Source organism: Eutrigla gurnardus (genome assembly GCF_963514095.1).
Source record: "Eutrigla gurnardus genome assembly, chromosome: 2".
NCBI classification, from domain to species: Eukaryota; Metazoa; Chordata; class Actinopteri; order Perciformes; family Triglidae; genus Eutrigla; species Eutrigla gurnardus.
In genome coordinates this window covers 2,692,575-2,718,238 of record NC_139916.1, presented here as the reverse complement: position 1 = coordinate 2,718,238, position 25,664 = coordinate 2,692,575, and the positions used below count along the sequence as shown (strand labels likewise).

General features: G+C 41.5%; 1 protein-coding gene across 2 annotated transcripts in view; it reads right to left on the bottom strand.

Moving 5' to 3' along the window:
• anks1ab (ankyrin repeat and sterile alpha motif domain containing 1Ab) overlaps positions 1-25,664 on the bottom strand; it is a 36,857-nt gene that overhangs the window by 9,971 nt on the left and 1,222 nt on the right. For both annotated transcript variants that reach the window (XM_084033620.1, XM_084033621.1), the window contains exons 2-6: positions 14,488-14,557; positions 8,276-8,391; positions 4,450-4,548; positions 2,876-3,022; positions 44-151 (exon numbers count right to left, since the gene is read on the bottom strand). In XM_084033620.1, the coding sequence (XP_083889746.1) occupies positions 44-151; positions 2,876-3,022; positions 4,450-4,548; positions 8,276-8,391; positions 14,488-14,557 (540 nt within the window). The remainder of the gene's footprint in view (positions 1-43; positions 152-2,875; positions 3,023-4,449; positions 4,549-8,275; positions 8,392-14,487; positions 14,558-25,664) is intronic.

The following is a 25,664-nucleotide window of genomic DNA, read 5'->3' as shown; positions in this document are numbered from 1 at the left end:
GCTGCCACCAGACAAAGAGTTTCTACATTTCTACCACACTCACCATAATCGGGGACAGGCGGCGGGACTTGGTCGGAGCCTCTTCGTAGGGTCTCTCTGCCAGAGAGGCGATGATGCGCTTCCTGTGGCCCAGGGCACCGATCTTTATAACCTAGGGAGGACGGCATCATGAGTCCAGTGCAGCGACGTTGTTATTTATTGGAAGGGTACATATATTTTAAGGATCATAGCATCATAGTCTGTACAAAGAATTGTTTTAGAAAGAAGCATTTCTGTAAAACCTATTTGTCTTTTTTAAATTTATTTATAGAGACTGTATCCTCAATTTGCTGGAATAAATCCATACAAAATACAGTTATTTGGGTAAAGTTCATATGTATGTTGTCAGATTTCACTGTGACATTTAAACCCAGTATTGGTTTATTCTACTGTATACTTTATGACAGAAACATGGCAGAATCTCACTCTGATTGACCCAATGTACAGTCCAGTAATTGGAGTATTTAAAGTACATTCTTTAGACATTCTGCAGATTATCTAATGGAGAGAGGAATTAGATACGTATCACTTTAAGACACATTTACATAATCAGATTCTGAGCATGCAGCTTTAATGTGTCTAAAAGTTAACATGACAGTAACTCTTGTTCAACAGAAGAGAATGGAAGAAGACTGTTGCTTTTAACTTGTTACTCGACTTCTTCACAGGTTGTTGTGTCGTTCTAATACAGTACTACAAAGACGCAAGCGCACATATCGCAAACAAAAATAATTCATCTAGACTAAGCCAACAGAGACACATATCCAAAATACACTGACACATAGTTAGTGGCATGCACCCCTCACTGGCAGGCATCCGCGGGCAAACAGGAATGACTCTCGTCAATAATTCAGACTCAATCTGTTTTGCCGTAAGCTTCTGAGTACGCCACTGTCTCCGTCCCGGGACACTCTATAATTCACAATCCATTTTTGGACACGGTGCTCAAATAACAGAAGAAGGATTTAAAAAAAAAAAAAACAGGCACATTTTCAAATAGATGTAATACACAGATCCGCTTCATTTGACACAATTTGAATCGTTTTAATTGAGGCTATTTAAAAACACGAGGATCTCTGTCTCTTGAAACCTTTTTACGTGGCTTAAACCCTCAAGAGGAGAAACCATAGGTTAATTTTATGTAGTCAAAACTCATTATCTTAATACTGTATATTAGCATAATTGGCTATTAACATTCATGCTCATCCGGTAAAGGTGGATGTCGAGTGATTAATGTTACATTGGCAATTACGTCCCCGGTACAAAATATTCCATAACCGGCTCGTATGGCTCTTTTGTCTGAGGGCTTCAATTATTTATTCAGCCAGAGTCAGAGAAGCAGAGTCTGGATCTCTGGTGCTGTTTTCCTTATCCTCGCGTACCGAATCCCAGTGAGACCAGTATGCATGAGGTGTGTGTGTGTGAAATAGGAGAGCGTTTTAATAGCAATGAAGTGCCTTGGGACTCTCTGGGAACGTAAGGCTCGTACATCAAATTGATGGTTGATACGACGGTAAGATGCCGAAGAAGAAGATGTAATGAGCAAAGTGATTCCTGATCCAAGAAGCTGGCGGGCCGTTTCTGCATGTTGAACGTCATCGTTGTGCTGCATCGCAGTGTGCTGGACTCTCGCCCTGCTGCACATACAGAGTTTGGCTGCTGCAGCAGCTGCTGCTTTCTACCATTTTCCTCCACTTGTCTTTGTGTATATGCAAAATCTGTTGTTTTTCAGATTTATGGCTGTTGGAATGAGCTGAAACAGTCACCAACTAGGATTTAGTGGTAATGAATTGGAATTCATTCCGTCTGCTCCTTCTCAATGTACTCGATTTCTGGATGAATCTGATTTATGTTTATATTTCTTTTTCTTATACAGTATGTCGAATGCTTGAGATAAATACATAAATAAATAAATGATATGCTGTTTATTTTTCTGCATAACTAAGTGTGATAGAGACGATGATGTCATGGTGTTGTATGTAAATGAATGTTTTTAGTGTCTGTGTGTATCTGCTAAACAACAAATACACACATAGAAATGCAGGAATACGTGGGGAAAATATGCTGTAAAAAAGCCCATCAACCACATCAGATCGTCTGTTTGGATGTCTGGTTGCCCATCATGACACGAGCGATGATAACGTCTACGTGATTGGTTGTTACGGCCGCATCACACATGTAACCTTGTAATGGCAAGGGGCCAAATAGATTTCTTTTTCCTTCTCAAATTGGTTCATATGAGTCATTTTTAGAAGCCTGACAAAGTGAAACATTCCAATAAATCAAGGATTTAAAGAGAGAAGTCAGGGGAACGTATTTAGAGGAATATGATATTATTATTAAAATATATTAATCGTCTTGCAAAACCCTCATGAACGCACAATCAGACAAATAGACACCTGCACATGTTCCTCTATGAGCTCCACAGCTTTAGCCTCAAAGAAACTTTCAATTAATCATATATAACACGATTTCCATAAAGATTCAACAAAATGATATACTTCCCTGTCATCAGTCACCACATTTAAGTTATATTTTAGATCACTTAGTTATTTCGTAATTACTCAGTGATTATTTAAGCTTCTGCTATAGTTTTATTGGAATGATTCAATCCTCCCAAACACTTCTCTGGTATTTCAACATCACTCTTAAAAGTGCTTCTTAGCCTCTAACATGATCCATAAAACAGGTAGTTTTATGATGAAGGAAATAGTCCAGACTGTCATCAACACTTATGTCTGCTTGTCAGAAGCGTTAGGACTCCGAACAATTTCTGGCTCACCCATTAAAAAAATTGTAAATTAAACCGGGATAAAAGTAAGAGATGGTTTCTTACATTGACGATCTCCAGCTCCCACAGGTTTTTAACACACTCCAGCGTGCGGTAGCCACTGGAAAGGAAGTTGGGCAGGTATTCATGCAGGCCGAGGCCGTCCAGCCAGGAGACGAGAGACGTGCTGCCGTCACAGCCCAGTGCTTTTACCTGGAGGGACGGAGAAACAGAGCTGAAGCACTGCAAACACTTTCACAATCACAATGTACAGAATATATATATTAACTCTGTCCAGTTGTGGCTATAATTCTACCTCACTAAAGCCGCTGTGGGGACGGCAAGGTCAACAGTCATCATCATTTTTATTCATCCATTACTTTGCAATGGATTTTGAGGTATTACTTACAAAAATGATAGTGAGCGATACAATGCAATAGTACTTTTACGTGAAAGTTATTATCTTCATGTACTTTTGACTTCACCTTGATCTATAGCATCTGTAGGCAAAAATATAATTCCATTTGCAGGTTTTTATTGGGAGGTTTTTGCATCAACTCTGATGAACCATCTATCGTATAAAATATACTAAGTATAAAATGTGTCTAACCCTTAATCCTATTATCCATTTGTTTACTTCTCTACTGGTTTTATAAACTATGACGGCGTATCAGGGACACTGTAGAACTCAAACTTATAGAGACAAAAAAGTTGCAAATTTGCGACTTTACTATAGAGGTCATAGAGGATGTTTGCCGTTGCTATGACAACAAGTGAACATTAGTAGCATATTTGCTACTTTATAAAGTCGCAGATTTGCTACTTTTTTATTACGATGCTAACAACCGGCATCTATGCTAGCTAACTTCCCATGTATGTACTGACAGGAGGCTGCTGCAGAACAACTAGCTAGCCACTCAGCTAATTTAACAACATGTGCATCTATATTTACCTCCTTTTGTTCATGAATTTTTCTTTTTTTATTAGCAGCCGAAGTCCAACAGTGAAAAATAGTTGTTTGTCCGCCTTTTGAAGATCTTTTCATGATGTTAGCCTGACACTGCTTGAGCTACTTCTCCTCTCCCGAACTCATAGCGGCGAGTGACTGACTTCAAATGTAAACTTTAGAGAACGTGGGTTGGGAAATACCAAGTGTGTGTAGGGGGGGTAGGGGTGGGAGAGGGGGTTACATTACCACATGATTAAACACAAAACTATTTTGCAGGTACATAAAATGGATAAAATTATGCATGCAAAATAATTATCGGAATTATGTGATTATATTGGGGGGGTTATATTGTCTGGGCTTGAGGTTTGCGGGGGTCATGACCCCTGTAACCCCCCTACAAATTACGCCCCTGATGTACGCATTTATTTTTGTGTGGCTCCGGTGGCTTTCATTTGTTGTCATAGCAACGGCAAACATCTGGTCAAGCAACTTGTTGTGGTTCCTGTATGACAAGTGAAGCCCAACCGCCCATGATGTATTAACTAGAAAAAATAAATTTGCAACCTTTTTTCTCTGGACATTTTTTCCCCTCCTGGAGTGGCCCTAATACGCCGTCGTAATAAACCTGACATGGTGACCTTTTGTATTTTTGACTCCCTCAGCGCCGAGGTAAAGCTATGACGGTTACTACCTTGGGCAAGCTGCGTGCCGCGTGGAGGATTTTCTTCCTGTGTCCCGGGTCGGTGATCCCGAAGTCTCTGAGATCCTGGTCCTCCATCACGTTACTCCCCTACATGAGCGGAAAAAAAAACGCAAAAGAGACACACACGGATAAACACATTCACACAACAAGCGCACACACACACAGTCGACCTCAAACACACACACACACACACAAAAACATACACATGCACGGAGACAATACACAATGTGGACATACAGCAGTAGAATCAATGAGAATACATCAGTAATCCATTATAGTGTGCAGTTATTTAAATGTCCACACACACACACACACACACACACACACACACTCTCCTTACACACTGAAGACACTATACTGACATATGACAAATATCTCATATATAAAATGACTCTTTCTACGCTGTAACTACCAGGAGGCAAACAAAATGTAGCTGTGCAAACACACACTTGCTAATAACATACTCACACACACACACACATATATAATATGCACATCTATGACACGAGCAGTAACGGCAGAGTGGGAGGACAATGAAGTCAAATAAATTGTGCATGCCAAGAGTAATCAATCTGATGTAGTGCGACGCAGACGGAACAAAGCCTCCACAACCGCAGCAGCGTCTTACAGGAGGGAAACTCAACCGTCCAAAGAATATCTCACATCCATTTAGGACGTAGAACAATAATACATTTCAGAAACCTCCTGAAATCTTGATTGACAAGCAGATTCTTGTCTATTTCATGTAGCTGTTCATCGTACTCTGGTTTAGAGGAGTACGAGGAGAAAAAAAAACGTTGAAATTGTGGAGCTAAGCGTTTTCTCCCCTATGGGCCGCCAGTGCAGATTGATTCTTCCTGGCCAAGAATGTTAAAATGTTCGTCTTTTACTCTGCTCTAACTTACTGGATTGGTTTCAGAGCACACACAATGCAGCAGCACCCGAGTAAGGGTGCAGTCTGGGAGATTACTCACTGATCACTAGTATAAAAAGGTCAGAATGAAGCTGGGCTCTGATGCGAGGCGAGAGCCCCAAAAATAGATTCTCCACTTTTATTAACACAGTATGTACGTTTTTGACGATGCCTCGGGAGGCTCGGCAAACTTATTATTTCATGCCACGTTTGAAACATGTGACGGGAATACATGGTTCAGTTCGTACATAGCTTATGAGCGTAGTTGGATTTAATCAGACGCGACTGGCGGATGCAGCCATGGTAGAAAGTCCTTCATCTCGCTAAATGCACTCGGTTAATGCAACAGTGAATTAGGATTGCTCTATTGCTCTGCACCACGGGGGGGGGATTGTTGAGAAAAATCGTATTGTGTTACTTTTATTTTCGAGTGAGTCGGCGTAACAATAATGTGAAAACGACTTCTTTGCATGTATGTTCAGTTCTACATTTATAACATGAGAATAAAGAGAAGGGGGGGCTGCAGAATCTGATGCAATATTAATGTGGGGAAGATGCAATGTAAATGCATGATGGGTAACTTCTTCTGTTTCGCACTAGACGGTTTGCCTCAACATCACAGCGACGAAACACAGCGCTGCTAAAAGAACTAATAAATGACGTGAAATGATTTGACTGGACGGTGAAACGAAGCCTGACGTCCGTGTTCGCTTAGATTGATCACATCTGCAGAAAGTCTGGCACAATCTAAAAGGGCACAATATTAAACATTCACAATGTCAGTCTGGCTACTCTGACCTTTCCCTTGTTTGCGACCTCCACCACCAATCCTTGTAAGCATCCAACGGGTAATTCGCCCCGTGAAATTAATGATTTATCTCCTCCATGCATCAAGTCCAGCAGACGCATTAGTGTTGTGGCACGAAAAAAAAAACCCAACATCAGAATACCTAATGAGCGATCCTTTCTCATCGCATAACGTCCCACGTCAACGTGGAACCTTCCCACCCACTAAGAGGGGTTTCTTTGTTTGCTTTCTAACCGCCGTCGAAGATATCTGAACGCTTAACAACGTACACCGTTAGAATATGAACCAATATGTTTAATACTCAGCTAGCAATTTCTTTAACATCTCTTGTTGCATTAGGCTACTGTGGGGCATCAATATGCAGGACTGATTTATGGCAATATCGGTATTCAATTTACGAGCTAAGTGGAAAAAACAGCATTTCAATTTTACCTATTGATGCTCTCGAGAGTATGCTGTCATCGTATATAATATTACATACAATAATATTACATATACAGGGATAAAAAGATTGCATCCATATGATTTTTGAGGCCAATACTGATATCCATAACAATTTTATGAGGATCTTTGGGCGTCCAAGTGGTCTATCGGTTAAGATATATAATATTTATTATGAATGCATCAATAGTTCTAGAAAAAATCTAAGCTGTCCATGCAATGAAAACACTGACTCCAAATGACCTCAGACACTTCTGTACTGCCATGTCGTGTTAGTTAATAGACACATCCACGATGTCGATACATCTGCATGAAGCTAACATCTGCAGATATTTTGAGCAGGACGACAGGTCTACTCCATATCGTACTGTGTTATGGCGACACGTACTACTCCTTTGGGCTTGCTGTCACCCCCGTGAACAAACACCAATCTGAGCGTAAAGCACCTCATAGCGGGAGTAATCACGTGTTCATAAGGACTCCTATTATGTTGCCTCACCAGTGATAAAATTCTCCTTAACTGGAACGCTTTATGAATACAACCACTTTCCCCTCCGAGCTCCCTGCTCTCACCCAAAGTGTGACAATCTCATGTAACATAGAGCCCGTAGTGCTGATGCAGCTCTGCAGCGCTGTGAGAAATGTCCACGTTTACCCTTTGGATCAAGTTATTTACCCACGAACAGCCGAGGTTTTTCAGAGCAACATGACCGGGAGGATAGAACACATAATGGTGTTTTTCTACTATCGCCCGACTAAATGTCAAGTTTCCTTGCAAATGTTCTTACGGGGAAACACGGCAATGCTTTCAGTCAGAACGTAGACATCCTTGAGGCTGCAGCTGAGTTAAACTATCAATATGTAATCTGATGGAGGCGTTTTTTAACGTTAACATTTATCCAAAGTATGCCAAAACAGATTTCCAGTCTATTGATAACTTAACTTACGAAAAAATACATTTCTTTCCAAAATAACTATCTGCATGCAAAAATGTGTTAAACTCTAAACCAGGAGTATAGAGTTTATATAAATACAACATTAGCATGCTGCTGCAGCCTAATCATACATTGCAGTGAGTGATGCATCACAATCAGAGCATAATGGGAAAGGATTTAGTGAGATTTTGGCAAGCATCGATGTAACTCCAGTGTGTTTGTATCGGGGATTGTGTGTCCAGGGTTGTCTGATTGTATCTACACACATTAAGTCCAGTGACTGTAAACGAGAAGATTCAATAAAAAGGGGGAGAGGGAGGCGACATTAACATTTTAACAGTATTTGAGCATGATTGGGGGGAAAGTTAATGGGTTTCGGTTGTCATTTTTCTTTCCAATGGTGACAGCTCATATTCTTTAAAGGGGACTATAAGTCTTCAGCAGGGTCATGCATTGCACAGGAGGTGAAGAGGAGTCATAAAGGGAGGGGGGGGGGGGGGAAAGGTGAGATGGAAGAGACACAGTGCAGGGGGAGGAGGGGGGAGGAGAGGGGAGGAGGGGGGAGGAGAGGGGTTACTGACAAGCAGAGGGTGAGAGAGCAGTGTGGTGACATGAAAAGACAAACGTTGCGAGGCTGACATGGGGCGAGACAGCGTGACGTACAGTGGACCCGACCCCCCCACCCCCCGGGGGGACGACGTGCCGCAGGTGACTCACCATGAATCGTAGGTCGTCGAAGCCGTTGAGCAGGAACTTGCTCTCGTACTGCGGCAGCCCCACGTGCTCCAGCCACTCGCCGACCGGCTGGTCCAGGGCTTTACCACAGGCCCCATCTGCCGAGAGAGGGAAGCGCTTCAGCAGGGAGAAGCCGTTCAGCCGGTAGCAGCGGCACTCAGAGGACGACACATGGCATTGCCACATCATCCTCGGCCAGCAGAGGCAGAGCCGAGTGCAGCAGCACCAGGCGGGGCGGGGGGGAGACAGGGTCCAGGCCGGGGGTGAGGGGGCTCCCCGAGGTACGGGTGGGGGGGCCCAGCTAACTCAAACACGGGAGGGTAGGAGGTGCTGCAGGCCCAGCTGAAGCCCTGCAGGGGGTGGGGGGTGGGGGGGACACTGACTAGGCTAATATACGCCCACTGGTGTTAGTGTGACTGACTGAAGATGTCAGGCGAGGGTGGAGGTAGTGCAGGGTAGGACGCCCATCTGAAGCTGGATCTCTTTAGTTATGTTGGACTGAGCCACTACGGCATCTTCCAACAAACAGGGTTCACTACACATCCCTTTAGTGAGCAGATGAGCAAGTGTAAGAACAAGTGCCTGGCTAGTCCCAAAACACCACCATAAAGTCAGAGACTAAATCATTTTTAAGGCTGAGGGAAAACGGAAACATCTATCACTAAAGTCAAACATTTTCATACATCACACATTATTTACTGAAACTATCCCCATCATTTTTTTTTCTTCCTTAAAAGCAGAAATTACTCCATTTGGGTGTTAACACAGAAATATTCCCCCAAAATAAATTTGTCATGGTTTTCAACACATACTTGTAAAGCTCTGGCTGAGTCCCATGGCTTCATTGGTCAATCTCTTTGAGAGCTAGGACACGGTTGATATAATGAAGGTAGCAGCATTCTAAAGTACTGTTGAGGTACTCATGTTATCTTTTTTTTTTTTTTTCAAGGAATACACATTTGCTTAAATCAGTCTTTACTCCATAGAAGAATTACGGTCAGGTAGACATATCTGTAAATCCTACATTAAAAAAAAGAAACGTTGGCTTATGGATTTCCAGTGTGCTGATTCCAAACTCCTCAATTCATAATCAAATCCAAATATAGATTCCTTGATAAAGCTCCCGGTACGCTGCCTGCCGGTGGGAAAAGGCTCGGTGTCCTTGCCGGTGCCGGCGCTGCCCGGCATTCACGCTCTTCCGCAGGCTGCTGCTGCTGCTCCGCCACCGAACGTGCTTCTCATCTCTCAGAGCGGTAAATCCAGTGTTCAGGTCCAACGAGACGGCAGATGAGCCTCTCTCAACTCTGAAGCGGGGGGATCACTGCAGGACCACAGTAGCAGGGTTGAGCCAGCTCCTTCCCGAGGAGGCAGGCAGGCAGCCCATCACCACCACCACCCCCAAACCACCACCACCACCTTCCCTTCCAAGCTCCCCACCCCAGCCCACCTGGCTTCTTCTCCTGGCTGGGTACAGCTAGCAGCCTCTGTGCTCAGGGCAGAGCTTTGCTGCATCCCCTGCCTGTCTGAGACATGCAGGCGGTGCAGACGCGGTGACGGCAGCTGCTCTCCCGGCTCTCGCACGCTTCCCCTCGCTGCTCGCGGTCCCGACGCCGGCTACTCTTACGCGGGAGATCTGCCTCAACCTCAGCCACTGCTGCCACGTACTTCCCCACATCCACGACAGGCAACGGACTCAGATCATCTCCCCCCCCCACCACCCCTCTTCTCATCCAAGCAAATCCCTCAAGCTCTTCTTTTTAACTCCCCCCCCACCTCACCCTCCTCACTCTCTCTCTCTCTGCGTTTTTTTTCTCTCTCGCTCTCGATCTCATAGCCCCATTCCCATGCCGTGTGATCGCACTGCAGGGCTGCCGTATGCTGCCTGATGAAGTGGGGTGCTGCTCTAACGTAACCACCTCTCTCTCTCTCTCTCTCTCTGTCCCTCACTCTCCCATTATATCAATTCCCCCCTCCCTCTCTCTCTCTCTGGACTGCACTCTCTCTCTCTCCCTGTCTCACTCCCTGCCTCTCGTCCTCAAACGCAAACACACTCTTGCTCTCTCGTCACCGTCTGTCTCTCTCTACCTCTTGCACCCCTTTCCTTCTTTCTTTCTCACACACACACACACACACACACACACACACACACACACACACACACACACACACACACACACACACACACACACACACACACAATCCCCTTACACTGCACTGATTACAATTGCAGAGGCACTCTGATCTTGCCAGTGCAGAAAGGATTCCACCATCGGAGGCAAGGAGCAAGCGCAGAGAGCCCCCCCCCCCCCCAAAAAAAAAAGAAATAAAAAAAATCTCAGTCCATCTCTGCCAAGAATGACTAGAATGCATGACGAAGACCCGATCCTGTTCTGCAGGAAAAGGCGCCAAATATCTCAAGGCTAAACATGGGATCCTGAAACAAAGAGGCTCGTCGAGCCGCTGCACATTACCACACGGCTTTAACTCATTCACATCTCACTTTGATGATAGGACAAAATGGGAGGGGGGGGGCAGCATTGATTCAAGTCGGCAGAAGTCTCTAATGCACTCAGACACACTTCCAAGTCCCAGTCAGACAGCTTGACAGACCAGGGGCAAATTCATTCAAGTACTTCCAGATGCTCGCGTCATATCACACGTTTTTAGAGCACAACAGAGGCTACTTTCAGGCAAAAGGTCTGGATACACAAAGTCAGATGATATATAATTAAGATACATTTTGGGGTAAAAAGGACTTGAACACAGTGCTTTAGTCTCCACAGGGAACGGGAGACTTTACCACCTATGCAGGAGGGAGGGGGGGTTATATACGTCCATCACTGCTGTTATCTGGATACAGCTGCAGGCAGAGTGTAATTATGCAGACTTTCAAGCTGCTTGCAATCACCTCACACATTCCCAGATGGGCTAGTCAGCCAGTCGGCAAGGCAGTCAGGGTGAGGAGAAGCTGTGCCAACAGATAGGGGGGGGCAACGTGAAGGGGCCATTGATTGAACCTCCTTCGTAATTGGTTGACTTCACTCCCTGCTCTGGCAAACGATCAGGTAAAAAGGCCAAGTCCGTGACCCGTCAGTCATCCGCGAGCACCAAAATGCTCGTCATTTTGTTCTCAGAGAAGAGAAGCTGCTGTCAGATTTGGCCCCGGCTGAAGAGGAGGACGATGATGGAGGGGAGGAAGGGAGAGTGAGAGAGAGATAGAAGGGGGGAGAGAGGGAGAGAATGAGCAGGAGACAGATAAGAGAGGGAGAAAGACTAATAGGAGGAGGCGATGAAACGCACGAGCGAGATAAGATGGTAATAGGACGTAAGAAGGATTGAAGCGGACTAATTATGATTCACCACAAGATCCCACGACTCCTCCTCCTTCTTCTACTTTCCTCCTGAGCCTCAAACCAAAGTCAGCTCCAACGCCACAATATCCAGACGAAGACCCGCCACCCCCATCCAATTACTTCCATTCATTTGGGACAGCAACACCTCCCACGGTAGTAGGACCTAATTACTGACTGACAGTATCCAATGCTCCTCCGTGGTGGGGGGAACTGGGTCACTGTCTTATCCCCCTGTTAAACAGGCCAACCTGTCAAATCTATCCGAGTGGGTTTTCTCGGCCGTTTGAGCGCTCCTAGGTCTGGATTTGGCTTCGGGAGGTGCACCCCCCCCCCCCCCAGAAAGACCTGTTTACAGAGAGGTAGAGGTTGTGCATCGATGAAGCCGTGCCTCTTTATCAGAGCAGAGGGAAAAAAGCACTAGTGCATTGTCAACACACCCGAGCGGTGGAGAAAATGAGCCGCAAAGCTGAATTAATTCAAGGAAACTGAAGGCGGACTCTGTTCCCTTTGAACGTCAGAGTCTGCCTGTACACAAACCGAGCCGATGCCTCCCATGTTAGCTGAGCTCTCTCTCCCTCTCTCTCCTTAAGCTCATTTACTCAGTTGCTCACTTAGCGCACAATCGAGACACTCGTGACGTGCACGCAACACAAACAGCCTCAAATTAAAAAAATTAAAATTGCAGGGCAGGTTTTTAAGTTGCTCCGAAAAAAATGGGATGTTCAGAGATCTGATGAATTGGCCGTTTGTTGGCTACTGATACGTGAGAGGGACAGTATACGGGGGGGGGGGGGGAATAAAAAAATATACTGAATTGGGAATAGAGGATAAGGTTTCCAGTACTGTCACAATGAAAAAAGATAAAGGTGGAATACAGAGTGACAATTTAGGTTTCCATCTTTGTGTAATCTCCTTCTCCTGTCCTCCCTCCCTCTCCTTAGACGGGTACCTGTCTGTCCCCCTTTCATCACATTGTGGGAAAAAAAGAGAAATTACTAAGCGGCACACGCACCAAAAAACAGCAACAAAAGCATCTTTCGCAACCCGACTCGTTGCACAATCTCTGATTAAAATCGGAGCAGCAACGGCATGACTCAGCTGAATCTGGGACACTTTCTGCATGCTGTTCCTCAGACTCGGCCTATAAATAGCACACACCTATATGTGTAGACGTAGAAGAAAAAAAACAAACAACATATTTCCGCTTACGTAACGTGGAATCACCTCGGGTCTTAATTGTTAGCATAGCAATTAAACTGAGAATGCTTGGGTGTGCTGGCTGTCAGGTTACAATTAAAATCCTTAATTAACACGGCGATGGAGACCAGCTTGGCTTGAGGACTGTCTTCACTCATACGCATCTTCTTTTGGATGAAAAATAATATTCAGGAATTTTTGTTATATTGCATGAATATACATGAGAGAGACTTGAGATGAAAATGAAGGTGAAAGTGATTAATAGGTGTTCATGTTAACATCTTTCATGTTATTAATGTTCATATGTATTTCAATATGACGCTTTAATTATTACCTAGGAGGTAATGTTTTCCATTTAGTTTGTTTGTTTTAGTTTTACTTTTTAAAATACGGCAGCAGACCATTGGCCTGCACTCTCCGAGTTCCCTTCTAGGTACAGTTTACTTTTATTGTTATTATTATAATATCATTAACTTGGAGAATATGAATTGACTTACTTTACTATAACATTTAGTATAATTGGTTGAATGTTAACAGTAAAATGTTGATATTTCACCTGCTTAGACATGCAGTATTTTTATATACGTCACACTGACTCATGAAGGGTTAAACAATGACGTTGCAGTATAAGTTGTAACTCTCTTCACTCCAATGTCGTTTCTTTCTACTTTCCCGCGTCCTTTCCCTTCACGTCCTTTAATCACATCCACATTTTTCAAGGTTTGCAGTCTTTCCGTGGCGTTCCACCTCGCTGTGGTCAGCAGATTGTTAGTCCGTGAAAAAACGCATCGTGCATAAATAATGAAAAGTTTTTAATCCTAATAAATCTGCCGTCTAAAAAGGCAGGCGTCGTGCGTATAGACCCGGAGGGGGCTGTTACACAATAGCGTGTGATGATGAAACCACCTTATGGCAGGGTCTCTAATGGTTGGGAGGTTTACGCCGAATCAACTCAGGAGTGTTATCTAAACACACTGAGCTGACGCCAGCTGGCTTCTCCCTCTGAACTGCCTGAAGAACACTTGATTAAGTACACTATCAAATCAAGCCCCGCTGAGATATACAGTTACGCCAGAAAAAAAACATCACAAAATGACAGTGAAGGGGAATTTAGAATGAGATTTCCTGCAAAGTGGAAAAAAGTGTATAAGAAATAACGACAATGTGCCAAACAAACGTCAGCTTGACTCGCTGATATTAAAGGGACATAAAAGCTCCTTTGTTTTCTCTGAAGGCGGGTTTGAATACTGAATAGCTGCTGCTCACAATCATAATCACTTACAAGGTGTTTAAAAAAGTGTGGTTGGTTTGGTTGTTCAGACTTCACCTCGATCACATCACTGTTGTACTTCAGGTATCCTTGCTAAACAGCTACTACTTTCCTCAGACGAGGACCTAACACTTGTTTCTATTTTTTCACTCTTACTTTATCAGCAATGATATGTTGTGGTTTCTTTCTTTCGACAAATGTTCTTATTGGAAGTCGCTTTGGACAAAAGAGTCTGCTTAATGCCCCCCCAGAACCAGGCATAATTTTACATCACCAATAAATTACACCACTTAATCTCTGGAAGAAGAATAAACAACAACTCCATTCAGCATTTCATCACCATGAAAACATAATAGGTGGTGAGGGTTTATTACCTGAGCGGGTGGGCTGTTTCTTTTTGGATGTTTCAATCCCCGCTCCGATCAAGTTCATGATCTTCTCGATCTGTTCCGAGAGAAGAAGCGTGAAACGTCAGAAAAATGGCAATTTACCAACAGATGACAAATCAATAGAGAACAGTGGGGTCCAACCCTTCTCCATCAGGCCAAATTATAAAACTAGGAACCCTGAAGGAGTGGTTGAGGGGTGAGGACAGAGTATTGGGAGAGGAGGCGGGCTGCTTTGCAATGATGGATTACCAGCAAACAGGCCCAAACGTTGACAATAATTCAATAACCATCCCACGACTCAGCGAAAACACAGCTGGGGCGATAAGGTGAATTACAATAGAGGCTTTTGAAATTCCAAATGATTGAGGCCTTTGAGGCAGTCCTGCAGCCAGGTCCATGGTGCACAAACCGGCCTTCCAGAGATTCAGATCTCGTTTTCTTCGTGAGTATTTGATTGCCCCTCTCAGACCTGTATTATTTAAGCTTCACAGAAGAAGGCAACAGCTTACTGCAAGGTTAAGTGAGCACAATGCTGCATGCGGGAGATTACAGAGCAACTCGGAGAATAGGTTGTTTAGGAGCTTAGAGCCAAAAAAAGAAAAGGTTTACTGGCTTTCCAGGAGAGAGCCGAAATACATGTCCCGGTTGTTTGTCTTTTTGTTCATTTGCTGGATAATTCAACGATAACTCAAGTTCCAACAAAGTGCTTCTGGCACTCAATGCAGAATGTTATCGAGTGCTGTTTCAAAAACATAATATATATATATATACTAAGACAAGTAATGAGCTTTGTTCATTTCTTTATCCAGAGCCAATCAAACTAATTAACGCTGTACATGTGTAACTAACAGACCATTTTTGTTAATGAGGGTTAAGGTTTGTTGCTTATCAAACTCATTGTGACAACAGATAGTCAACCTCCATGTTAAACCACAAACCGTCATTTTACTCTTTTTTTTTGTCTCATTAAAACAAAGTAGAAGGTGACTTTTAATTACTTGTCAGACATCGCCAGGCTTTTGCTATTCTCAGCTTTGCCAGCTGCCTTCATATCGAATGAACAGATATGTGAGTGATGGCAATCTTCTCATCATTACTCAACCATTAAGTGAATAAGCACTGTTCCCCCCCCAAACTTTTTACAAACTATTCCTTTAAATACGACAGCATGAAAAATGAATGAGGTGGGACCACTTACGGCATGGATGAGATGACTTGTTACCCTAATGTCCTGTCTCTGTTCCCCTCTTATAAAACATTCAAATACACGGATTGCATTTCACTGATTTCGTTAAGCTTGACCCGAACACACATTTCCAAGTACCCGGTGTCATATTCCTTCCATATGAACGTACGCGGAGGTATTCGCCAGTCAAAACAAAACCGTCTGGGATTCACCATATATTCCACATTTGAATAACATCGATTGCTTGGTTTTAAGGGGAAGCAATTTGCCTACCGAGCACAACGCAACTTGCTGACACTCGTGCTTCCGAGGGCAACGGGGCAATCCCACACGGAACAAAATGTACCATTCACCCCATTTTAAAAGAGAACACACTCTACATATTGACAGCATTTAATGCTCTACTTTTGCAGAATAGAGGTTATCTGCAAGTACATATTTCTGAGGATTTAAAGACAAGGCAATGTGCTACTGCTAACTACTGCACATCTAAATTTAGAATCACCAGAGAAGTCTATACACAATCAGCAGCGGAGATTTTTTTTTTTTTGCAAGCCTGAAAAGCTGATTCTGCTTAGTGACACCAGAGACACAGCCAGGCTTATTTGATGTAATATTTAGTGTTTGAAAAAGCCCTATATGCACTTCGCTAGTGGCATCAACACTGTGGAAAAAAGCCTTGATTCATTTGGAAGTCAGGCAACGTGGGACGCGTGGCATATGCCTCCAGCGATACAGACCTCACATTACTCTTTGAATTAACCCAGTTACATTCTATATCACACACACACTCACACACATCTCGACTACATTAAATCTAAGCTTAAGTGCACCTTTATTAAAACCTGTCACCAAAATAGTCCCTCTAGGGGAAACCTGCATCATCTAGTTAAAGTGCTGGAATATTACATCATGCACACGTAGCCTCATCCACTACATGAATAGATAACTGGTTTGTTTGGCACAGAACATGTTGAACATACTAGTGTCAGACATATTTTACATTCAACCAATGCCTTTGGTCCTTTAGTAGTACCATCCATTCATTATCTACACCTTGAGGGGGTTTGCTCGAGGGGACTGGCGCCGATCCGAGGTTGATGTTTCTTAAACCATGAGAAATATTAAAAGGAATGGTTTGACATTTTTTGGGGGGGTAAATGTGCTTATTTGCTTCCTTGTCGAGAGTTCGGTGAGAAGAAAACTGACATTAATAACAGTGAAATTGAGTTTAAGAGTGACTAAACCCCCCCAAACCACATGTCAGCTGAAACCCAACGTATATCGGTATTTAGGAATATTTTTGATTGATCAAAATCTTACATAGTGACTGCTAGGAATGCACTGATACCGATACCAGTATTGGGTACTCAATCCAATACTGTACTCATGTACTTGCACTCTTAAAACTACTCCGATACAACTACATCCGATACTTGTACTAGGTCTGAGAAAAATAGCGGTATTGTGCTTCCCTACTCGTTGAAATCCGGCTATTAGCACATTTTATTTTACTATTGGGCTGATGGATCGCTTCATCAATTGATAATGCCAGCATACAATGCTAATGGATAAGATCCAAGTCCACAGAGAAGAGAGAAAAGGCCTCTGCTGGGATTGCTATTTAAATTACCAGGCTAGCTGCACTTCAGACTCTGTAACGCTGGGGTTGAATTACTCCTTAAGTATCCAGTTATCCTTATTGGAGGTATATTAAATAAAGGTTGGGTAGATGTTTCCCACATACTAAGGCTGCGTCCTTAGCGACGGCCCGGGTTCGATTTGCATTCTGCCTATTGCTGCGTGTTCTGCCCTCCATCTCTCGGTCTACCTTCAGCTGTTCTATATATAATATTTAAACAAAAAAAGGGAGCGTTGCAGTCATCCTGATCTGCGAGCCAGCTCTCAGTGGGAATTCATTTGACAGTGAATGTCTCGGAGCAGGAATGGAAATAACCCTAACTAAGAAGATCCATTCTTAGTTAGGGTTATTTCACAAAAATGTAATTGATAGTGGAGCTACAAAGCACATGGGCATCTGAGTGGACATTAAAACCCCTGGTTCCACACCCTGAAGAGATTTACATACGTTAATACAGCTTGATCTACCCTTAAATTCCTGCACACGCTGCAAAAAATGATCCATTTTGTCACCTTTTCATGCTCCAGGTTTAAAAAGGGGGGGAAAGATTTCCACTTCATGTCTCTGCCACTGGCCTTATTCTGCATATCTTCTACATATTGTGACAATCTCAAAACGAGTGAAATACACATAAAAGAGGTCAAATTATTTGATTAATTTGAAGAATTATAAGATCTTAGATCAAAATATGTGAAAAAGCAACAGTTAAGATGGATACTTTTATTATTTTTACACTCTTAGAGATCTAGTGAAGCACCTTTACGCTCAACTTTGAGTCAGATAATTTGACACATACAGTATATACACATACACATATATATAGCCTACATAATATCAATTTTTCTTTTTGGTTATTCATTTTATTTATTTATTATTTCAATAATGAAAAACCTTTGCAGTCCTGATACTGATACCTGGGCTTTTGGCCAGTACTTAATTATAGTATTTAATTAATAAGCTGTAAGCCTCACTGTTGAACTGTTGTACTGGGGGCAATATCAGACTTGACAGAAACATTGCTTTCTTGACTTTGTAAAAGAAAATGTAACAAATAAATCCATTGAATTGTTATTTATTGAAAATAATGGTTTCTGATACCAGACTGTTTTTTTTAAATGGACCTGTGCCACAGCAGAGAACAGAAATCAATCAAACTGTACAGTACTTGCATGAGACAGTTATTGAAACAGTGCAGCCTTGACGCCACCTCTATCACAACCAAGCAAATATAATAGAATCCTATCCAGTTTAACATTAAACACAAATTCTATACAGTCTGCTCATCTTTATAGTATCCATCCAAGTCGAATACAATGCCGAAATACACTGAATTATTTTTGCACTGTATGAGGCGTTAAACTGTGACTCCTGTTCGAAATAGTGCCAATTAATCTTCAAAAATGAGAAAGCACACTGTTTACCTCCTTTGTTTAACTAGATATTCTGCTACCTCATCATCCACGCTTTGTCAAGCTTTGAGCTGCTCCTCAATTTAATTTGTGCATTGCGGCGCAAGAGTGTTCATCAACAAATTAAAAAGTAATCATATAAATACTGACATATTTGAGTAAACCAGTAATACTATTTTTTTAGTTCATGCAAAGGCCTGTCTTTCTAGTCGAGTCGCAGGAAACAAGACGCTGATAACATGAAGTAATCTTGAACAATGTGCTTTAGCGATAGCAAGTCTGATATTGTCCACTGAGCCAACGTCTCCGTAATAAATGACGGCAGCGAGCCCCAAAGCAGGACAGATAATGGAAATGAAGGCTGGATATTTGATAAACTAACCCAAAAAGGGGGGCTGGCTTGCCTCGCTGGCGCTGGCCTGGAAACAGGATTACCGCCTCGGCATCATGGTCAATAAAGACAGATGGGACAGTAGCTCCTCACCAGACAAGACCCAGATCACATAATTCTATCCAGCAGTGGTTATAATTTGACGATTTGATTTTTATTTGACAGGTTTGAAACTCCACAGGACACTGTTAAGAAAGATCGTAGTAGAGTCCTGATGGTTTCCTGAAAATGTGGCGATGCATAGCGAGTAAAATAAATATGAGTGGAGAGTGTATTTATTTGTTGGCAACACATTGCAGTCAAAACATTTTTTTCAAAAAGGGAAATATAATTCTCAAAATCAACATAAATAAATAGTAAAAGTCTGAAGAGGAGGAAAACTCCTCCTCCTCCTCCATGACTCATCTAACTTCAGGTCTCAGATCAGCTCTTGTGACCGGAATTTTTATCCTCCTCTTTAATGTCAACTGACATCAGTAACAGTAAAGTCTGGTTCTCTGACCTGAGGTCACGTGGTCATTTACCCACAAATCATAGCATCGCGACGTTAAACACGGGCTTCCTGTCTCCAGTCTTTTAAGCAAAATAGCATTATTGTCTTTTTTTGCATTGATTTTAGTCAGGGAATCCTGCTGATCACCAGTCTTCATACATTATCAACTGCTAAATTTACCACCAGATGAAAATAAATGTAAGATTCTGGCAGGCCAACCTTGCTGTATAAGTACACACCATTACTTCATTTTGCAGATTTTTACCATGTACTTCTCCTGCATTCAGCTTGTCAAGTAGTGCTGGAATGGAGTTAATGTAAAGTTAATGTCAGATTATCATAAATTAAATATGTCATTTTCCAAAAATAGAACTTATCAACTCTATATAGGCGACTGATGGATGAGAGGTTATTTTCATGAACAATTATATTTTCAATAAATATTTTAGCCTATTTGGCCCTTCTCAATTTCAGGAATTGAAAATATTCTCACACCAGAAAAAGAAAAGCCACAAATCTTCACAGAACTTAAACCATTAAATAATTTGTCTTTTTTTTATTATTATTTAAATGATTAACTGAATATCAGAATAGTTAAACAGGAGATTATTTTTCAGTCGATTGACAAAATTATTACATGTAAGTCTCTGTGAGAATGTGCAGGAATCACATCATGTAAAGCAATTTTTTTGATAAGACGTTCCTTACTCATCCATTAATCGTCATCTTCTTTTTTGTCTAATAAACGATTAATTGGCACTTTAACTTGTGTTTTCCTCACGTAATGTGAAACAGTCACATCTGACAGTAATTTGGAAGCTAAGTTTATCAAAACGGCATCACTTAGTTTATCTGATCCAAACTGTTCCTGTGAAATAACAGAATACAATTATTAAAAGTAATTGGGAGACTGGGAAGCTCCCCATGACTGTCTCTTCACATTTAAATCCTCACATTGCTACTTTCAAACTTTCATTTTTTTTAAAAGGCTCATGATAACTTTTTATTGCATGTGAGGAACAACAGCATTAAACAGCAGGTTGGATGATGTGCTGTCTCTCGTGTGTCACCTGGTGAAACGTTTTACGGTCGATGTGGCAGGTGAAACGGGACTGTGCACCCCCCCACTACTCTCATATTCATGTACCACATCTGTCTAACTACATCTCGGGATGTGTTCACTCTGCCGTGGCTCTCCATATGAATTATAAACCATCTTACGTGTACTCTGACAAATATTACCACTATATGAAGCTGAAGATTTACAAACACAAGGACCATTTTCATTTTTATTTCATTTTCACTGTGGCCGATTCAATTTCTGATTAAACTAATTTACCAGATTTATGGTATATATATAAATAATATATATATATATATAAAAAACTATAAATAAAAACCCAAACCCATCAATTTCTAAATTGTATTATATTACAACGGTGTATAAAGCATAAATTCAAAAATGATAATAAAAAACAAACGTAATATGATATATATACATATGGGGATTATAATTAGGGGTCCCAATTGACTGGTGTTATGCAAGACCACAGCCATAAGTAAGTCTTGCAGCATATAAACACACACACACACACACACACACTGTATGCACCATAAAAGCCTGCATGTGTAATGACCTGAGGAATACCGCAGGGAAATTTAGAGTACACAAATGGAGCCACTCAAGCATCCGTAACACGTGGTTGCGTTAACCTTTTGCCTTTTGAGTATTGAACAGATGGGGCGAAGACGTCAATCACCTTAACCATCAATGCCATTTCTATTATTAGCACGGCGTGTAATGGTGACTGAAATGCAAGATTATTACATAACAATGTCTGTTTATGTTATTTGTGGTATCACACTCAGCAGAAAAGGAGGAATCCACCCTAAAATACATTCTTAAAGTAGTAAAAATAGTGTGTGGATGTACCTTACATCGTCAGTCCATTTTGCTGTTTAGTGGTGCCTGTCGTTGGTCGTCAACGGGATGATGTTTAAATTGTTTCACAGGGATTATAATGCAGTGTAACGGGAGAAACAATTACATTTATCAGATTTGTGTATTATATACTATGAAACAGTAGCTGCTTCATTTACATTTAGGTCATTTAGCAGACGCTTTTGTCCAAAGCGACTTACAATAACGGCTTCACCGTTAGTGGTGAAGACAGATCATCAACTATATGCTGCAGACGGATCGTACACTTTTAATGTCTCACTCTTTTGAATATAGTCAAATGAATCCACATACAATTTGAGCCAGATTGTGTGTATGTGTCTCTTTCTAGATGCACCCTTTTTAATTAACAAGTTAAAATGAAAGTAATCATACAGCTGAGGTACAATAACAAAGGTTCCTTCTGTCACATTACAGCTGTTGGGTTTTTGCAAACGAATGTGATCATAATTATCATTACTAATGAGCTGTCTCCTACATTAAGGTCTTAATTTGAACCCTCAATTCTTTAATTTTTATATTTTCTGGGGGGAATTACATTTAGCTAAATTGTTTTTTTGTTTTTTTTAATAATTATAATGTAATTATATTTAGCTATATAAACCTATAGCTAATTTTACAGAGATTTTTTTTTTTATGAGCAAGACCTCAAAAGTGAAGATTAAACAACAATTTCAGTTAGCTAACTAGCGACATTAAGCTAGCTACATGCTAATGCCGAGCTAGCATACACACGACGCTAAAGTTACTTGAGAATTCGTAACAGTTGGTCAAATTAATCTTAGCGTTAACGGGTTTAACAACCATTTAAAATAACGGCTGTGTGAGACACTGAACACAAAAATACGTTAAACGCGAAAACTTCACTTACTTACGGTTGAAAACGTCTCACCTAACGGTTACGTCATCGTCGTCATCCCAGTCACCGCCGACATTGAACTACTTTAGGAACTAGCTTAACCGCTCGCTTGTTCGTGAAAATGTTATATTAATTCGGCGATATAACGATACGATAACACGTTGCTAGTCGTGTCGCTAAACATAAACTGATTATAAGAGTTTACTCACGTTCTCACGAGCTCAACGGTACGAAGGTTTGACAGATCGTATCTGAGGTCCGTCCTATTTCCTGGAGCGGTGATCATCAGTGTTTCCATTACACGAGAACCTTATGGGCTGGTAATGTTAAAAAAAAAAAAAATTTGACAGTGGAATAATGACCTTCAATGTGTCCATTGCCCATAAACAATTAATAGATTGTGCGATAGAAACTTCTGGCATGGGGGCGGGGCATAACGTTAGGAGGAATTTGATTTGATCGTTGAGTGTGCAAGTGGATGATGTCATGGGGTCATATGTGGTTGGTAGTTGATGTGCGCATGCGTCATATTTTGGATTCCCAAGAAGTAAAAAGATATTGGATTTTGATATAAAACAAAAAATAATGCGAAGAAATAGATTTTTTTTCCCGGCAATATCTTTTAGTTAAATTTTACATGTTAAATAGGTGCACAATATGACTGGAAACGTGATTTAAAGGGTTCAAAGGGCATTTTATTTTCGATTTCAGCTCAACTTTAAAGGACATCTGGTATTATCCCCTCCGAGAATAATCTTTCCCATGAATCTGTTCATGGGATACAAACCAACAAAATAATCATGCAGATGCAGCCACCTATTACATCATGATGTGTCTTTTTTATTATGATTATTCATATTAATTATACTAATGATACCCCCAGAAGGCTGAACGTGCGTTTAAGTGTACCAAACACTTAGATGTCCTCTACAATAACAAAGCCCATTTTTGCTCTATTGAATATTTAAGTTGTTAATCTGTGACAAATATGCTCTCTCTGTTTGTATGAACACAAAGTTGCACGACAAGGAGAAAAAATAGAAAATGGTCAGCTGTTACACAAGCTGCCAGACGTAATCAAATTAAAAAATGTATATATACCACTGAAAATGTCAATGGGGTTTAAAGGTTATACTTTATCTCATAACTTCCTTTTTTATTATAACAACATCTGGATACCAGCATTGGATTCAGTAGCCTACTTCTGTGTGTGTGTGTGTGTGTGTGTGTGTGTGTGTGTGTGTGTGTGTGTGTGTGTGTGTGTGTGTTTGCTTGACATATGTGTGTGCATGTGAATTAAAGCCCAGCCTCCCTCTGAGCCTCGTGTATCTCTCTGATGTTTGATTGCTTCATGAGATATACTCATAAAAGTCCATTTTTGCCCACACACACACACACACACACACACACACACACACACACACACACACACACACACACACTCACAAAGATCCCCAAGACAAACAAATCCCTTGAAATCTGGTAGAGAAACAGACACTCCGGAGCAGCTGCAAAACAGGATGCCCTTGAGAACAGGACACCCCACCCAACACGGCCTGAATAAACAGTTTTGTCAGAGAGCAGAGGGGTGGAGCAGGGAGCAGGCATGGGACGGGGGGGGGGGGGGGCACACAAAGCCAAGTAAAAGTTCAAGATGTCGAAGTACTCGCTGAGCCGACACCCGGTTGGTTGCCCTTGTTGTATGGATAAAGAAGGTGCATTGCGTGGCATTGCTGTTAGATCAACGTAGCACTTTCTTTTTCTATTGAGGGCAACGACAAACATTTGCCTTAAAGTTGCATTGTTTTCCAAAAAGCATGATTACAACTGAAACACAGGATGATTATATTTTACAAATGTCATTTTTTTGTTTCGGCTCCTCAAGGTGCTTTACACTACATTCAGTCTATTTCACCCATTCACACACATTCATACACTGACGGCAGAGGAGCAGCCTACACACCAGGAGCTACACATTCACACACCAGGAGCTACACATTCACACACCAGGAGCTTCACTTTCACACACTTTCACACACACATGCACGCCAATGGCTCAGCCTTCGGGGGCAATTTGGGGTTCAGTTCACTTGCCCCAGGACACTTTCGGGCCGCCGATCGGAGGAAGACTCGCTCTACCTCTGAGCCACAGAGGTATCTGACAGCCATGCTAGGAAAATTGAAAATATAATAATTTGTCACACTTGCCTGATCATGGTGATGATTCTTACATATAAAGACACACTCGGAAAATAGGCATTAATAGCACCTGGCAAAGAAAGGCCCCACATAAATGTAACGGGGCTCAGTTGAGACCAATATATATATATAGCCAGGATTATTAAAAAATTCATGTCATGAGCCCGAAATACTCCAGGGAGAAGCAAGTAAATTAGTAAATTATGGACCAGCCACCAACCAAATTTACGAAAAAATACAACATTTAATTTATGGTCTAAAAGTTGTTTCAAAGTTGTCCCTACATTGCTGGGAATTGAATTCTGTTGGTAAATAATACATGTTTATTTTCTGCCAAAAAAACTATCATATCATAAGATATTTAGTCTAATGCATCTATGTCATCCAAATCCAACAAGTTATACATATCCTCTGTGTACTGGTGGTTACCATCCCGGCAAGGCCAAAGCTTGACGGTCGCAAGCATAAATAACTTCTTGAATATATATTTTTTTTCATGAAATATTAACTTCACAATTCACCGTCTCAAGAGTAACTCCACATTTTTGCCAAATCGTCAGATAAAAAAATGCACAAAGTCAAAACGAGATAAATCTAGTGAAATCTAGTGAAATCCTTACTGTACGGATAGAAATATACTGTTGCACTTTCTTCTGACAAATGTACTTATTGTAAGTCGCTTTGGATAAAAGCGTGGGCTAAATGTAAATATCCTAAACAGGCCTTTTTTCACTGTTACTTAAACAAGTTGCTTGCCAAGATATTAGTTCAACTATGCCAAAAACGTAATATTCTGAATATTTTTCCCACCCTCGTTGGGATAGAGATTAAACACCAGAAGAAAGTGTCACAAATTCTTCACTTTAATAAATCACACAAACTTGCCTCACAGCGCACTAATATACTGTATCATCGTCCCTCGCAGGTTTTCCGACTATTAAAGTGCTTCAGGGGTGAACTGCAATTGAAAAGAGCTCAGAAATCACAAGTTAAGGCTTTTTCTTTGTTTTGTTGATTGGCCTG